The sequence below is a fragment of the Lemur catta genome, chromosome 1 (assembly GCF_020740605.2).
Source record: "Lemur catta isolate mLemCat1 chromosome 1, mLemCat1.pri, whole genome shotgun sequence".
Lineage (NCBI taxonomy): Eukaryota > Metazoa > Chordata > Mammalia > Primates > Lemuridae > Lemur > Lemur catta.
The window spans coordinates 84,649,094-84,666,087 of record NC_059128.1 but is presented as its reverse complement, the minus strand read 5'-3'; the positions used below and the strand labels follow the sequence as shown (position 1 = coordinate 84,666,087).

Here is a 16,994-nt window from a genome sequence, read left to right as displayed (position 1 = left end):
CATAGATAAGATTCTGGAGTACATGGCCTATTATTGAGCAGTCTAGCATCTTAACCCCATGCTGAGTTTTCAAATCAAATCTATTAGGAACTTTCATTTTTCTTCTTTGGAACACAGCTTTAACATTGTAATACAAGATAATGTTAAAATATTTATTTTCTTCTTGGTTTATAGCCAACCATGCTAGAATATATTAATATTATTTATTCTGTAAAGCAAGGAATATATTCATTTGTACAGCAAGCAACCATTATTGGTATGTTATACACATCATGAATTTCTAAATTACTCTTTTGATTTTCTAAATTACTCTTATGATTGATATACACATTAATATAATAGCAAATGAAATTATATCATTTTATTTCTTAGTGAAAGAACTCTCATAGAAAACTATTTTTTCAAATTCACCATTAAGGAAATTTTAAAATAGGAAAATAAATATTTTTCTGGAGATAGTTTGACATTATTAGACAAATAATTGCTAGTTGAAAACATAACTACTTAGAATTGATTTTATTTATATGGGATGTGGTACTGTTATAAAAAGATGTACACATATCAGATGTTCCTGTAGATTAGTTTGAAATCTCTTTTGTTTCATAAAATTTCTCCCAGCTATGTTGACTAATACCATCCACCTATTTATTAAGTATGAGATCTTTTAATAGTCTTTTGTATTGCTAACCTAACAGAACACAAAATTGATTACAGGAATTATGTATTCATTCAAGTTATAAATTTCTTGAAAACAAATAGAAAAACTTACAGGATAAAGGTAGAGTTTTTATACTTTTTTTCACAACAATCCAAACTATTTTCTAAAAATTATTAATTCATGATTTTTTTATTATATAATATTATAGAGATGTTCATAACACCCTTCCTGCTGAGATTTTTCAGTGACATTTTGAGTCATTGCTCAGCACTTGAGTGAGTGGGTAGACAAATGAAGCAGGTGGGAATTACGCTTGAAAGATAACTGGCAAACCTGGACTAGTGTTTTTCTCCACCTGATGATAAACCAGTTTGTGGATCTGAGGTAATAAGATAGATAGGACTTTCAGTTACTATTTTGCTCATAAAATAATTGTAGTTCAAAACCAGTATTATGTTTAGAGTGGCCCTTTCATGTGAATTAGGTTTTCAAGTCGGAGGGAAGTTGTTTGTTTCTGTTGCCCCAGGCTAGAGTGCAGTGGCCTCAGCCTAGCTCACAGCAACCTGAAACTCCTGAGCTCAAGCCATCCTACTGCCTCAGCCTCCCTAGTAGCTGGGACTACAGGCGTGCACCACCATGCCCGGCTAATTTTTCTACATATATTTTTAGCTGTCCATATAATTTCTTTCTATTTTTTTTAGTAGAGACGGGGTCTTGCTCTTGCTTAGGCTGGTCTCGAACTCCTGAGCTCAAACAATCCACCCGCCTTGGCCTCCCAGAGTGCTAGGATTACAGGCGTGAGCCACTGCGCCCAGCCTGAGGGAAGTAGTTTTGATTTTGTTTTCCCCAAACGTGGTTGTAGAATTGTTGCATTTTCCACCTATAGTTCTGTAGCATTTATCTCTCCTTCCTCTCATAATTTTGGCTCTTAACACAGGTATTGATGGTTTCTGGAATGTGACTCCGACAGGGGGTTGCTTAAGGAAGGAAGTCTATTTACTGAAAGTCTATGATGTTTCTTCTGTGAAGGTGTACATTTGAATTTGGGTTTAGAATGTAATTTCCCTTCGCTGTTTCTGACTCAGTTTAAGATGCTACCAGAACTATTTCAAGATGATGAGAAGGCCATCAGTCCAACCTCAGCCACCTCTTCAGGGCGCATACCCCTCAGCCGCACGCCTGCCAAGCCTACCAAAGGCAGACCAGGCCAGATGGCCAAGGAGCACAAGAAAACAGTGGGACACCAGGTGAGTTCAGGGAGCCACTGCTGCTGTGCTCCTTCCCCTCTGGCTCAGCTGACGCCTCGGGTCTTCCTTCAGCCTTTGAGGTAGGATTCTCAGGTAAGGAGATGCTAGAGCTTTCACTGTGAGATCACATAACACGATCCACTCAAACTTCTCTCCACCCAGTTTTAGACCTGTGACTCCGCATAAGCCTTTCCCAAAATTATAATTCTTCTAGTGCATATCATCTCTCTTAGACCACTCCTGTCTTTGTTTTGCCTCTGTAGTTGTACAGAATATGGTTCAGCTCCCTCAGTGCAGGAACAGTGTCCTCTCCTTTCTTTGATGTCTTGTGCTCTGTGGGAGTGGGAAACATTACACATATGCTTAATGCCTGAGCAAGGTTAGGGGCTTTGGATGGGAAGCTAAGTGCTATTCAGCTTGTTTTCCTATGCAAGGGACTGTGTGCCCAGGGTAGATAGGAGAAGGGCCTGACATGGGTACACAGCCTTCAGTTCTGATCCCGTGTCCCTAATGGTGACTCTTCTCTGGTTGTGCTTTCCCATTCTCTCACCCATCCCCTATATTCTAAGTCATCTGCTACTTTTTTCAGTACCTAACAGCAAAATTCCCACTTTATTTGATTAAGTGGCCTTAGTATTCTTAAAGCGAGGTTATATTGTTAGTCACATATGACTGATCTCAAGAGCTCACAGCAGGAAGCTACAGAAACCTATATTAAAAAGGGGAGTAGGGAAAGGGGGGTAGGAATAGAGAAAATATATATTTAGCAGAGTAAGCACAAAAATGGTAAAGTTTAGGCAAATTTTAACTGAAAGCCCTTGCATTCTTGTTTAGTAGCAATTCCTCTTCTGAAGATGGGTCAAGTTCATAGGTGGCAAAGTCATCTCCACTGGTGTCATAGGAAGAGAATTTTAAATTGTTTTATATCATCTTTTACTTTTGACAAAAGCTTGATGCCCCTTTCTGCCCCTTTTCATGCAGTTCCGAAACTCCCTTCACCTGCTTATGGAGACACTCAATGCCACTACCCCTCACTATGTGCGCTGCATTAAGCCGAATGACTTCAAGTTCCCATTCACGTAAGTATTTCTCAACTACTGAATAAAAAAGGGCCCACATCTCATAAGGAGTGCCAAACCAACATAAGGAAAAAACTTGGGGTAAATCTTCATGTTTTACAGAGGGAAACTACTAGTTAGTAGAATTTTTTTCAGTTTTTGTTTCCTTTTGAGAATGTCAGAACAAATTAGCAGTTAGCCTTCTGAGGATTTGACAAGTTGAGGTTAACCAAGCATTTCTAGTTCTGTTTTCTGTTTTCAATTTACCTCAGTTCAAGATTTTCCAGGGCTTTTTGTTAATTTGGGTATTAGTTAAAACCAGAGCTACCTTGGATAAGGCTGCTTTGGCAAAGACTTACCTGCTGCTTTTCAACTGTTGAAACCATCAGAGAATGTCTTCTTTTACCAACATTTCATCCTACTTCAAATACCATGTATGAGAAGAGAATGAATCTTTCTGGAGGCTTTTTTCCTGCCAAAACGGAAATATTTCTCTAATTTTAAAAGTAATATATGTACATTACAAAAACAATTTTTAGGAAATATAGAATAATATCACAATAAATGAAAAAGCATCCCTCGTACCCGGAGAAATAACTGGTATTAACTGGCATAGGTCCTTCTTGACTAACCAATATCCCTTCCTTTCCTGTTCCACATGTGTGCTGGAGCAGGGAGGGGAGGAGGGGAGGGAAAGACACAGACACTAACAAAGGGAAGGAACTCATGCTGTAATTGCTGTTTTGTCTCTGATTTGAACTTAATAGATTGTGGACACTTTCCATGTTAGTATATAGAAATCCACATCATCATTTTAATGAATGCAGACTATCCCAGTGTATAGACATACCATCGTTTAAATTATTCCCTATTGGTAGCCATTTAGGTAGTTCCTAGTGCTATAATAAACATCTTTGCCAAACATTTTTGAATATTTGTCTGATTACCTCCTTAGGATAATATATTTCTAGAAGTGGAATTTGTAGGTCAAAGACAGGCACATTTACCAAATAACAACTCCCACCCCTACTCCACAGTGTATGAGTGCCCTTTTCACTAACCCCTGCCAATCCTACTTTGGAGATTTTGCCTTAGATTGGAGGGCAGTTCTGAAAGATTGCCATCCTTCTATCCTCCTCATCATCCAGAAGTCCTTTCTGGAGGAAGTGGGAAGCAGGAAGAAGCTGCCACACCTGGGCCACTCTGCTGGACAGCCCTAGGGACCATGACCTTCCATCAGCCAACTCCATCTCCCACCACCAACAGAAAACCTGAAAAGATAGCACAGGAAAAGGCTTGGATAATAGCCCAGAGCTTAACTATGGGAGTAATAGGAGCAATCATCTGGCAGAAGAGAAACCTTTCTACTTCCTCTGTTAATATCAATTTAACTTTGAGATGCCATTTATCTAGTGAAATAAATATAAACTGTTATACAAAATTAAAACAATTTTCATTGATGTGAACACTACATAAATGCTTAGTATGTACACATTAAAGAGTTTTTAGAACACCAATACTTTCTTAAAAAAATAACTGAATGAGACATACTTAATTTGTCCTTCCTGTTAGAGAATTCTTCAGGGTTAGTCAGTCTTTATTCCAGGGGAGCTATGTGTGGTGAGCGAATGAATTTTGAGAATTTCTAGTCAGGCCAAGCCATATGAGTGTGGGCAAAGTTCAGGGAAATTTTGTGTTTTTTTTTAAATATGCTAACTGGACTTTCTCATGACTTGGTGATATGAACCACAGGTAATGTTTATGGCTCTTTATTTCTACTATTAATTGTGTCCTCTCCACTCTCATAGAGTTTTCCATTTTGATCACTGCTCCAACTTTTGAATGCTTTCTTTTCTGATTTATCCATTTTGCTCTTTGCAAAAGAATTTAAACCCAGACTGAGGAGAGTAATTTGTGGCTGCAGCTACGTTCTTGTTGGATTACTGACTTTTTGTTTTTATGTGTAGGTTTGATGAGAAGAGGGCAGTGCAGCAACTGAGAGCATGTGGTGTCCTGGAAACCATCAGAATCAGTGCAGCCGGTTTCCCCTCACGGTGAGCCTGGCATTTTTCAAATGTAAAGGGATCCTAATGGGAGAGATTGCTAGTTCTTTAAATAAGCTGATAATGGTTTTCTTTTTTATAGGTGGACTTACCAAGAATTTTTCAGCCGCTACCGTGTCCTAATGAAACAAAAAGATGTGCTGGGTGACAGAAAGCAAACATGCAAGAATGTGTTAGAGAAACTGATAGTGGTGAGAAAGATTTCACTTACCTTTATCTGCACAGATATTGGCCAAAATCCTGTGGTTTTGACCTTTGAAAGCCCTGGAAATTTCCATGTCAGATATCACTAATCCAGGTTATTTGGGGGTGAGATGGTGGAGGGGCACACGGTTGTAGCTTACTGTGCTTAGGATGCTAGAACTAGTGAGGATGATGGTCCACTGTCAGGAAAACAGAATTTTGAGGCCTGAACCCAGACTTGAGACACATTCCTTTTAGAGAGTTTGATCATTATTAATAAAAATTTACCTAGTACTTACTTACGGAAGACACCATGTCAGATGCTGTGTGATTAAGAAAAAATAAGTCTTGTTCTCAGGTAATGTAGTCTTTCCTGGAAAATAATGCATTTTAAAGATAAGTATGATATACCTTAATGTCTATATCAAATGCTGGGTGAGTGGGATAAGAAATCAGAGGAAGGCAAAGCCATATCTAGCTATGGGTAGGAGGAATAATTTCATTGAAAGAGTTATGTTTTGAGTCAGGCCCTGAAGAATGGATAAGATTGTACAAAAGTGGAAGGAGGCTGGGCATGGTGGCTCATGTCTTAATCCCAGCACTTTATGAGGTCGAGGTGGGAGGATCACTTGAGCCCAGGAGTTTGAGACCAGCCTGGGCAATACAGTGAGACCCCATCTCTACCAAAAAAAAAAAAAAGGCCAGGTGTGAGTGGACACATACCTTTAGCCCCACCTACTTGGGAGACTGAGGTGATTGGATCACTTGAGCCCAGGAATTCAAGACTACAGTGAGCTATGATTAGGCCACTGCACTCTTGCCTGCATGACAGAGCAAGACCTTGTCTCAGAAAAGGAAAAAAAAAATGGAAATAGAATATTGCAAGGAGCAAGATGTGAAGAAGTAGGAAAGCATAGGATTAACTTAGAAAACAGCAGTTTTTGCAGTGTGAGATTTGTGTATAGGATAGTAGAAAAATGGTTAGGAAATGTAGGTTGGAGCTGTAAAGAGTCTTACATACCACACTAAGGAGTTCTCAAACGTTATTTTGCATCAAAATAACCTGGAGGTCTTATAAAAACACAGATTGCTGGGCCCCTCCATCAGAATTTCTGATTCAATAGATCTGAGATGGGCCCAATAGTTTGCACTTCTAACAAATTCCCAGATGATGCTAATACTGTCTGAGGACTGACTACATTTTGAGAACCACTTATCTAGGTCTCAGAGAATTTAAGATTCACGAAAGGTTTTAAAAAAAAATATTTTCACTTATTTAACACTAGTCTGGATAAATTACCTCACTCTGAGGTAATTAATGATAATTACTCACTATTAACTAAATGTAGTACCCCTTCCTTGGTAATGATATTTTTTTCTTTGAAAGAGCTAAGGCCATTTTCTTAGTAATATTAACCAAAAAAAAACTAATGCTTTTTGAGTTTGGCCCAGCTCCCTTCTAAGCTGGGTTCAGATGGAATGTAGAGCAGAAAGTAAGAATGGTGCTACACCTGGCCTCCTCACCCAGGCCACTCCAGCCCGGACGGGGCTTTGCAGGAAATGTAAGCAGATGAGGCTGAGAGGTGGAGGCAAGGTTTATGTGGGGTGGAATGGGAGAAGCTGAGGTGGGAAGGGGGTTGGTGGGGAGTGAACCACTTTCTAGCTAAGGTTCCTATACCAACGTGATTGATTTAAATTGAAATAATTTTAGATTTTTTAGATATATGTGGAGGTTTCTGATTCTGGTTTCATGTACAAGGTAGGAGATACCTGCTTACAGTGAAAAGTGATTTTCTCTGTTTTTGCTTAGAATTTTAGATCACAGTAGTGATTATTATACATAAATTCTATTCTTTTGATATGAGAATGGTTAATAATTTGCATGCTTCTGGATAAGGTGATCACAGTGCAGTAGAAAGGTGCATGTATGTCTGTGTTTATGGCCCAACTCTGCTAGTGCTCAAAAGTCAATATGTACTATCAATGATTATGTTTTTGTAAAAGCAGTTTGAAATTTGTAGGGCTTTAGACACATTTATAGGGTTTTGTTTGTTTGTTTTCAGATACTGTTGATAAAGCCAAGAGATTAGTGTTTAGAAACTTAACTCCTTGTATGGATACCCAAGAATTTTTTTGTTTTGTTTTGTTTTTTTAATTTTATCTCGTATACATTCTTCACACTGGTGTTTTTGTCCCTTCAGCTTTCTCATGGAATATACAGCCTGATGTAATCCTAACAGCCTGGGTCAGTCAGAGAGAGTGTCAGCATCTCCATTCCCTTGAGATGTTTAAAATACAAACAAGCAAATAATAGCTGCCTATAACCCACAACCAAGTTTTGGGCCTCAGATAATAATTCCAGGTAGAATAATTCTGGACAATAACTCTTAAACTTCAGTTTTCCTTAAAATTCCTTCTATTTGCTCAACTTGCATAGGATCAAAAATATGGCACCATTAGTTAATTGCAACGTAGCCAAAGATTTAGCTAATAGATTCATCCCTTTACTGACTCTGCTTTTAGACATATTTTTTTCTCTTTTAAATTTCATGTATATGGTCGTTATTTCTGAGTATACAATTTCTTCCAAAAATAGGACCAGGACAAATACCAGTTTGGTAAGACAAAAATCTTTTTCCGTGCTGGTCAAGTGGCCTATCTAGAAAAACTGAGAGCGGACAAACTGAGGGCTGCCTGCATCCGGATCCAAAAGACCATCCGAGGGTGGCTGCTGCGGAAGAAGTACCTACGCATGCGCAGGGCGGCCATCACTGTGCAGAGATACGTGCGGGGCTACCAGGCCCGATGGTAGGTCTCCTGGGGACCAGTCCACTGTAGCTCACAGGCCCCTACAGTTAGGGTGCCTGTCTAACTCATTGTCCAACTTGGACAGTTTTGAGTGGTCACCCTACTAGATAGGGCAACACTCACTCTTCTTAGTTCCCAGGGAAAACAAATTAACTCATAAGATAGCTAAATATAATAAAATTTCACTTACCCTTATGAGTGATTCAGATTCATCTTCAAAAATTTATAAATTGCTGTCTCTTTATATCCTAAGAATTTTTTTTATACTTTTATGTAGGGCTTGAAGAAGTCATATGTAAATTAAACCAGTCATGAATATGAGCTAGTTAAGAATGATGCCATTGAGGAGTTTTGGGGAGCAATTAACTGAGAGGTTCTGGAAGAGAATTACATTTTAGCGTGATTACATATTAGGATAATTTTAATTTAGAAGTATAAGTAGAAATGAATTAATGATGAAGAACTTATACTCTAAGGATAGCATTTATACTCTAACAGATAGATTCAGAAAAAATATGGTACGTTAACAATAGCTAGATCCAAGAAAGCTGGCGATAAGTAAGTATGGGATTACTGTATACACCAGTCTGCTATGTAAAGGGGACACTGCCTGGGGTAATGAGTCCTGTCCTAGAAACAATGAGCTTTTATGAACTTTACTTTCTTTCTTGTAAAATCTGGCAATATGGGCCATCCCACTTTGCATGGTTAGGGAAGGCTCAAGTGAGATAATGAATACAAAAATACCTCAGGAAACTATAAATTGCTATGCAAATATAAGTAAATATAAATGTTGATTTTTATATACACATTATTGGAATAATACAATGGAGGTACTACTTCTTATGCCTAAGACATTGACACTCCTAAGTTTCTACAGCATAAGAATACATTCCTGCATTTTTCTGATTCCTGACAATGCACCACTACTTTCTTTGACCAGCTATGCTAAGTTTCTGCGCAGAACCAAGGCAGCAACCATCATTCAGAAGTACTGGCGCATGTATGTGGTCCGCAGGAGGTACAAGATCAGACGAGCTGCCACTATTGTTCTTCAGTCTTATTTACGAGGCTACTTGGCCAGAAATAGGTATCGCAAGGTGAGGCATTATTTTCAGCTTTGTTTATTCATTCCATTAACATTAGGCAAATTCCGTATCTGTACAAAGTACCACAGGGGCTACAGTGGATGTAGGAGCTGTACGGAGACAACCAGCAATTGAAATGTATTTTAAAATATTAAATAATTATATGATATTTGTTAACAAGACAATGGAAAAAAATTTACCATGGTGAAAAGGAAATAAATTATAACATTAATGTGGTTAAAACTGTATTGACAAGGATATGATGCTCCAAAAGTTTTTTATCTAGCAATAATTAACATGACTGTAGTGAGTCACCAGATTAGTTGTAATCATTACCTGTGACAGTTGATGAAAGATTTTTAATCTCTGTCATTTTGGCAAGGTTACCTTCCCGTTTTCCTCAGTACTCTTCTTATGAACATCTGAACTGGGTTTTGAGTCCATTGATCCAGCATTAGCTATCTCTGGCCAGTTCAGGCTCCCACCGTGACTGGATGCAGTGGGAGTGGCAGGTTAGAGGCTTGCTCACATATAGGACAGTAGCCACTCCATTAAAGCTCCTTCTAGCTGTATTTCAGGTCCAAGTTTCCCCTTCATGGATTTGTTGGTGGGGGGGATAGGTCTTAAAGAGGGTACAGGTGTTCTTTAATTTCTCTGACTCACTGATGGAAATGAGATTGAAAATGGAAACTCTGATTATATGCTGTTTCCATTTGACTAAAATTACAAAAATGGAACAATGTCCGAAGTTACATGGGGAGAAGCAAATGGAACAGAAAAATTGACGTTAATAGCTTTGCCACTGTGTGCTTCTTGAGGTTTAAAGTCTAAAAGCCTTCAGTTTACCAGCACTAAATCTCATCCAGTTGCTCCTCAGTCAACTGGATAAGACAAAGGCCTCCTTCGGGATTGTGATGTTCAGTGAGAGTTCAGAACTCCCCACCTCAGTGCAGCGTGATGCAGTGGCTGCACTTAATGAGAGCTGAAAGCTGCCTTAGCATTTGAAAAACAGCCCAAAAAGGCAGGCTTGAGTTGGCTGAAGATACTGTTCAGGTCTCCTGAACACCTATGTTTATTTTGTATCTGATGGTCTAAAACTTAACTACTTATTTCTTGTCTGTGTCTTCAAGGAGGGCACTTTTTTAATTGTTTTGTTTTCAGGTACATAACCTAAAAATAGGAATTATTCTTTTAATGATTTTATTAAACTGCTATCTATTTGGGTAGATGGTTGCAGAGATTTTTACATCTTAAAAGTTTGGTAAGAGATATTTTGTGTCCATTTGTGACCATCGTTAATAAGTACTTAAGTGCATGACATTTAAACATCCTTTAGATCATATAAGAGTTATTTCATAATATCACATACTCAGAAGGAGTTCAAGATGTTTCTAGTTCAACCTTTCTTCAAATTCACGAATTTCTTCTCCATCTTTCCTAGAAAATGTTTATACAATCTCTTCTTGATAGTCTTTAGTAATAAAAGAAATTCATCTCATAAGGCAACTTTTTTGGTGTAAGTTGTTTATAAGTTTAGGGAAATATCTTGGTTTTTTAAGAAAATATAACATCAAAAGTAAGATTTGTTTATTTCACATCTTCTTACTTTTAGCTTTCTTTTTAAAGCCCATCCCTCCCACCTTGAAATCCCTTAAGTGGATTCCTGCTACATTTGAAACAGCAATGGAAAATCCTAAGATGGTATTTCCCAAATATGGCAAACATGAGTGTCATCTTTTTGTTTTTGGGAAGTAAATCAATAATCAGTAATAAACTTTATAGTACCCCAAGAGTTAGCCTCCATGGCCAGTTTGCTGCCCACACCCACGTCCTCGTCCACAGGCCTAATGCACTGTGAGGTGGTGTCAGCAGCAAGGGTGGAGGGGAAGTCTTTTATTCACAGGGTGCCTGGTTCTGTTGATTTTATAGAGGATCAGCTGTTGCTGAGAGAAATCATACACCAGTAAGAAACCTAACATATTTTTTCTTTTTTTTAAAATTGTTTTTCTTTTGGTAATTTGGTGCTTTTTATTTAGACAGCTTCCAACTATATACTCTTCTTAGAATCATACATATGTGAATGTAACACATATTGTTATGTGTTTTTCAAATCACCTTCTGTAGTCTACTTTTCAAGTCATTTTTAAAATAATTTTGTACTTTCATATAATATATCTGTGATATGTATAATCCACATAATACATTGTGGATTCAACTTTTGTGTCTTTTCTTTTAGGTCATGTATAGATTCTTAGCCTGACGTAGGCTGATAAAGTTGAACTTTGAGTCTATTCCAGTGTCTGACATTACTTGACCTTACCCTTTTCTGCAGATACTCCGTGAGCACAAAGCAGTCATCATTCAGAAGTGGGTCCGGGGCTGGCTGGCTCGCACACACTACAAGAGGAGCATGCATGCCATCATTTACCTTCAGTGCTGCTTCCGGCGGATGATGGCCAAACGTGAGCTAAAGAAGCTCAAAATTGAGGCTCGCTCTGTGGAGCGCTATAAGAAGCTCCACATTGGCATGGAGAATAAGATCATGCAGCTACAGCGCAAAGTCGATGAGCAGGTATATTTTAAAACAGAGCCCTAAAAGTGGAGCATGCCTAAAGAAATCCACTGCGATTGTCTTCAATATTGTTTCTCCTTGACTTTACCCTTAAGTCTTAGCAAAAAGTAAAATAATGATGGTAATGAGCATGGAAATGATGAGCTTATAAGTTAGATTACAATTGTAAGGACTAAGGCAGGAAATTATTTTTGAGAGCATGGTTCAAATTTACTAATGCTCCAAACCTTTATGATCAGGAGTCATATTGTACTTTACTTTGAAGAGCTCTATCACCATTATTATTTATTTGCATTTGGTATTGTGTTCGTTTTACAGATGAGTTGTTTAGCATTGAAATGGCAAAAGAAGCATGAAGATGTTTATGCTTCTAAGGAACTTGCAGTCTATTTGCAGAGATACAAGTTTGATTACTTAGAGGTAGTTAGTAGGTAATATTTTAGTACATGCAAATGATATAAAGGTAATTAGGAATATATAGTCCGGGCATGGTGGCTCACGCCTATAATCCTAGCACTCTGGGAGGCCAAGCCGGGTGGATTGTTTGAGCTCAGGAGTTGAAGACCAGCCTGAGCAAGAGCAAGACCCATCTCTACTACAAAATAGAAAGAAATTATCTGGACAACTAAAAATATATAGAAAAAATTAGCCGGGCATGGTGGCGCATGCCTGTAGTCCCAGCGACTCGGGAGGCTGAGGCAGAAGGATTGCTTAAGCCCAGGAGTTTGAGGTTGCTGTGAGCTAGGCTGATGCCACGGCACTCTAGCCAGGGCAAAAGAACAAGACTCTGTCTTCAAAAAAAAAAAAAAAGAATATACAAATACTAAGGAGGGCAAAGAAAAACAGGGATCAGAATGAAATGGTACTCATCAGAAAGATTTTCTGAGTGGGAGTGGGAAATTTTGAGGTAGTAAACAAAAATTTGTAAGAAACTTGTGGTTTTGAGGCCATTTTATCATTCTTGTGCATCACTTACTAGTATTTGGTTTTTGCAGCACTTTGATCTATTTTCAAAAGCAAGTATAGATTCTCCTGCTTTGTATTAAGAATCAGGAAATTAAGAATTTTCTATGTCACTCACCTTGTGACTATGAAATCATATCTGTATTACTCATCATGTAAAGCAAAATTAATTGTGCCTGTTTTCTTCTCTCTTTGTGTCATCAAGAGGGTATTGGTTGTGTTCTTGCAAATGTTGTGGTTACAATTTTGGTTAGATACTATATCAGTGCTATTATGATATAGCATGAATATGATGAATAAGCGTGATTTTCTTACTAAATACATTTGATGATGTGTATACTTATTGTTACTTATGTGTGTGTTTAAAGAACAAAGATTACAAATGCCTCATGGAGAAACTGACCAATCTGGAAGGAATCTACAACTCTGAGACTGAGAAACTACGAAGTGACTTAGAACGTCTTCAACTAAGTGAAGAAGAAGCTAAGATCGCCACTGGGCGGGTCCTTAGTCTACAGGAAGAAATTGCTAAGCTCCGGAAAGACCTGGAACAGACTCAGTCAGAGAAAAAATGCATTGAGGAACGTGCAGATAGGTACAAACAAGAAACAGAGCAGGTAGGAACTATGTCCATGTCCCCATCCTTACATGGAGGAAATATGCTGCCATCTTGACCCTGGTCCATGTTCCTCAATGTTGGTTTTAATCGAAGATATAATACAAATTTCCATTGGTTTACTGTTCATTATTACTGTTTCCCAAGTATTTCTCCCACGTGATCAGTGAGTAGGCTGTAGGTCTTTTGGCAGAACCTTTGACTAACAGAGGCAAAGCAATATTTTAGGAAGAGAGTTAGTGGCCAAGTACCTACTGCATGTTCTTTTTTTAAAACATGTAGGTCTGGATGGAGTATAGATTCCTTTTTTCCAGTAGGTTTAATGTGATTAAGAAGCAAATCAAACAATGAACTGTTAATACCTGATAGTCATGATCATTAAGGTTATATTAAGAAGTCCAAGCAGGAGAAATCCAAATGTCTGCATGATGATCATGGCTAAGAGCTGCTATGCAGGTAGAACCCACCACAATGCAAAAAAGAAAAAATGCTTACAAATTGATCAGTGCTTCAATGCTACAAATTTGTATCAACTTATATCAAAACTTTATTAAGTACAGAAAACATTAACATTCTCAAGTAGCAGTGAGAGGTACTCTTAAAACATAAAAGTACCTCAACATTAGGTTTACTGGAAAAAAAGTAATTGGTTTTCAGAAATTCTACTGGTATTACCATCTTTATATGAAAACAAAGTTGACTGTGTCAGCTATAACTGCTGGCAAGCTTTCTGTACTGACTTCTGAATGCTAGCAGCAGCATGTGCAGAGAGAACCTTAGTGAGAGCTTAGATGCAGTTCAGTTAGAATAGAGTAACTAGTAAAATTGCAGTCCCTCCATGGTATTCAGGGTCCCAATAAAATAATTCCTTCTGTATTTCTGGTAGATCTGGACTCTGTGTATAGAAACAACCATGCCACTATGTAATGTTTTCCTTTTTAATGTGCTGTAGTTTTGACGTGGCAAAATTGTTCTCTCTGAATTTCAGTGTGTATTCTAAGGGATAGTCTTAAATTTTTAAGTTCTCTTTTCTTCCTTTCAGTCTCCTGAGTTTATAGAAGCTTTCTAGATTCCTCTGGTTGTGTAGAGTATTTAAGCTTGGTAGAAAGAGTATCTTTTCCTCTACAAAGCCAAGTTCTTGCCTTTTTTAGTCTGATAGAATAGTATATAACAGATTCAGAGTGCTCCTTTCATTTTGTTTCATTATCTTCTACTTTCCACAGGGAAGGCTATATGCACTACATCAATCCTTGCGAAGGAATGTAGTGATAGGGGAGGAAGGAAACTATTTTACTGTGACAGCCAACTTCATGGTCAGGAAAATGACATTCTCAGTCAGCCTGATCAAGGAGCCCAGAATTTACTAGAGCTATGGTTCTTAATCAGGAGCGTGTATCAGAATCTGCTGGAGAGATTTTAAAAAAGGGATCTATCCAAGCTCTCAGAGTGTGGGCTAGGCATGTGTATTTTAAAAAAGCACCGCAGGTGACTGACTGCACATCCCTGCCAAAGAGAAGCTTCTTTTCAGAGCCTACAGAGAACTCCAGCCCTTTTACTGAGAGTAGGTGTTAAGGCCCTCTCAGTACAGAGGGAAGAGACTGAACCATCAGAAGGCTTACCTTCTGGACTGACTTCTGCTGTGGCACTGTGTTGCTATCTAACTTTCTTGGCCTCCAGGGATCCTTTAGTCACAGAGCCCTCTTTCCCTGTCTCTGAACCCCTGACATGATGAGAGATTTGCCTGCCATCTTTCTCTTTATTATTAAAGCTCTCGCTCTGAGAGTTCCTTGTACTTATGCTTAGAGAAAGGATTTTAGATTTCACTCATTGCAAACACATATTTTATTCCAAAGATGAACTGAGTAAATTATGTACTTTGCAAAGTTACCTTTTGATTTTTGCTTCCTGTGAATCCTGATCCAGTCAGAAACTAGAAAGTTAAGGGTCAGTGCTTTTTTTAAAAACTTGTGGTAAAATACACATAACAAAATTTACCACTTTCACTATTTTTAAGTGTACAGTTCTGTGACATTAAGTATATTGACATTGCTGTAAGGTCAAAACTCTTAAAATGAGATGAAAGGAAAACTGTTTTTTCAAGACTGACAGCAGGGAGTGTCAGGTCTTCAGTGAATTTCCCAAACTAAAACGCCCTCATATCTTTCTTAACCTCCTTGATCTCTCCACTTGAATCATGGGTACACATAAGCTTTGCGTTAAGGTGCTCAGATGAGAAGGTAATATCATTGCTTCAAGAGTAAATGATGACTAGATGCCAGGAAATTGCTTAATGTTTAAGGTATAAAGTAAAACACCACCACCACCATTCTTGTCCTCTAGGAATTTCTAGTCTATTCTGGAAGACAGAAAAGTAAAGCATTTATAAGGGCTGTAAGAGGCATATATAGGGTCTTGCAGTAGCCCAGAGATAAAAACATCTCATTGGAGGGAGTTTCCAGGAAGGCTCTCTGGAGGGGATAACACTGGAGCCAAGTTTGAAGGGTGACTAGACACAACTTGGCAAAGACATGAGGTAAGAAATGGTGGAAGCAAGAAGAAACTGCTGCGTGGTCTCTAGGCTTAACAGTTAGGCTTCTTCTGTCCATTAGCGCCATCTCAGTTTATTGTTTCATTTTATAGCTGGTATCAAATCTGAAGGAAGAAAATATTTTGCTGAAGCAGGAAAAAGAAACCCTCAATCACCGTATTGTGGAGCAGGCTAAGGAGATGACAGGTAAGGCTCATGTGAGCCCAAACCACTATAGCCAGCCAACCTCTTAGCAAAGTTTTATAAGTTACAATGTTATTTTATGAGTTACAGCATTGCTTAAAGCTTAAATATTTTAAAAAGTTGAAGCTGTCCTCAGTAAATATACAAAGTTTCAAGAGGCAAGAGTTCCAAATATTTTGATTGAGTTAGTTGGTAAATCTGATCTCTCTATGTACAGCTGTGAGCTAATGTTCAGTCAAATGTCATATGTAATTTTTTAAAAAATTAATTTGTCCTTCATGTATGGCTTATAGGATTCCTATTGATTTAATAAGAATTCTTGAGCTAATATGTAAATGTATGTATATATTGTTTTTACTTATTTATTTTTTTGCTAAACCCAGCAGATGTTACTCTTTTAAGATTCACCATTCTTTGCCACCAATCTAAAAAAAACACTCTAAATTTTTGAATAGAGAACTAACTAGATGTGAACATTAATTCTACTTGCTGTTTGTTGGGTAGATTAGAATGGTGATAAATTTACAAAAAAATCTATATATATATATATAAATGGAATGAAAAGATATAGATCTAAACTATAGTAATTCATGGTAGAAATGGAAGAGATGGGTTGGAATGAGGATATATGAAAATAATCAACAGAATGTTATCATTTTTATATGGTATTCAGCAAAGACAAAAATATTCTAAAGTTTTAAGATGAAGTACCAAAACAATGATGGCGTATTATTGGTAATGAGAAAATTGAGGAAAAAAGTACCTGTTCATGATCAGTTGTTAGAGTGCTAAGTTTTGAATATCAGTTAGGGTCTCACCATGGAGGTGTGCCAAAAGCAAATCCAGATTAAAGATTAGAGAGAAAATAAGAAATGAGCCTGCAGGTGCCCATTAAAACTGTGGTGGTGAGAAAGCCCTCTGTGCTTTTCCCTACACTGCCCCTTCCCTCCCAGTTGAAGGAGATGATGTAAGGGCAAGAAAACAAAACCCAGAATTAATGAACATAC

General features: G+C 37.9%; 1 protein-coding gene across 5 annotated transcripts in view; it reads left to right on the top strand.

The window, feature by feature from the left end:
- MYO5A (myosin VA) overlaps positions 1 to 16,994 on the top strand; it is a 195,362-nt gene that overhangs the window by 121,316 nt on the left and 57,052 nt on the right. For all 5 annotated transcript variants that reach the window (XM_045529431.1, XM_045529454.1, XM_045529444.1 and 2 more), the window contains exons 15-23: positions 1,744 to 1,905; positions 2,887 to 2,984; positions 4,931 to 5,017; positions 5,109 to 5,217; positions 7,806 to 8,017; positions 8,961 to 9,117; positions 11,438 to 11,677; positions 13,009 to 13,257; positions 15,897 to 15,990. In XM_045529431.1, coding sequence (XP_045385387.1) covers positions 1,744 to 1,905; positions 2,887 to 2,984; positions 4,931 to 5,017; positions 5,109 to 5,217; positions 7,806 to 8,017; positions 8,961 to 9,117; positions 11,438 to 11,677; positions 13,009 to 13,257; positions 15,897 to 15,990 — 1,408 coding nt within the window. The remainder of the gene's footprint in view (positions 1 to 1,743; positions 1,906 to 2,886; positions 2,985 to 4,930; positions 5,018 to 5,108; positions 5,218 to 7,805; positions 8,018 to 8,960; positions 9,118 to 11,437; positions 11,678 to 13,008; positions 13,258 to 15,896; positions 15,991 to 16,994) is intronic.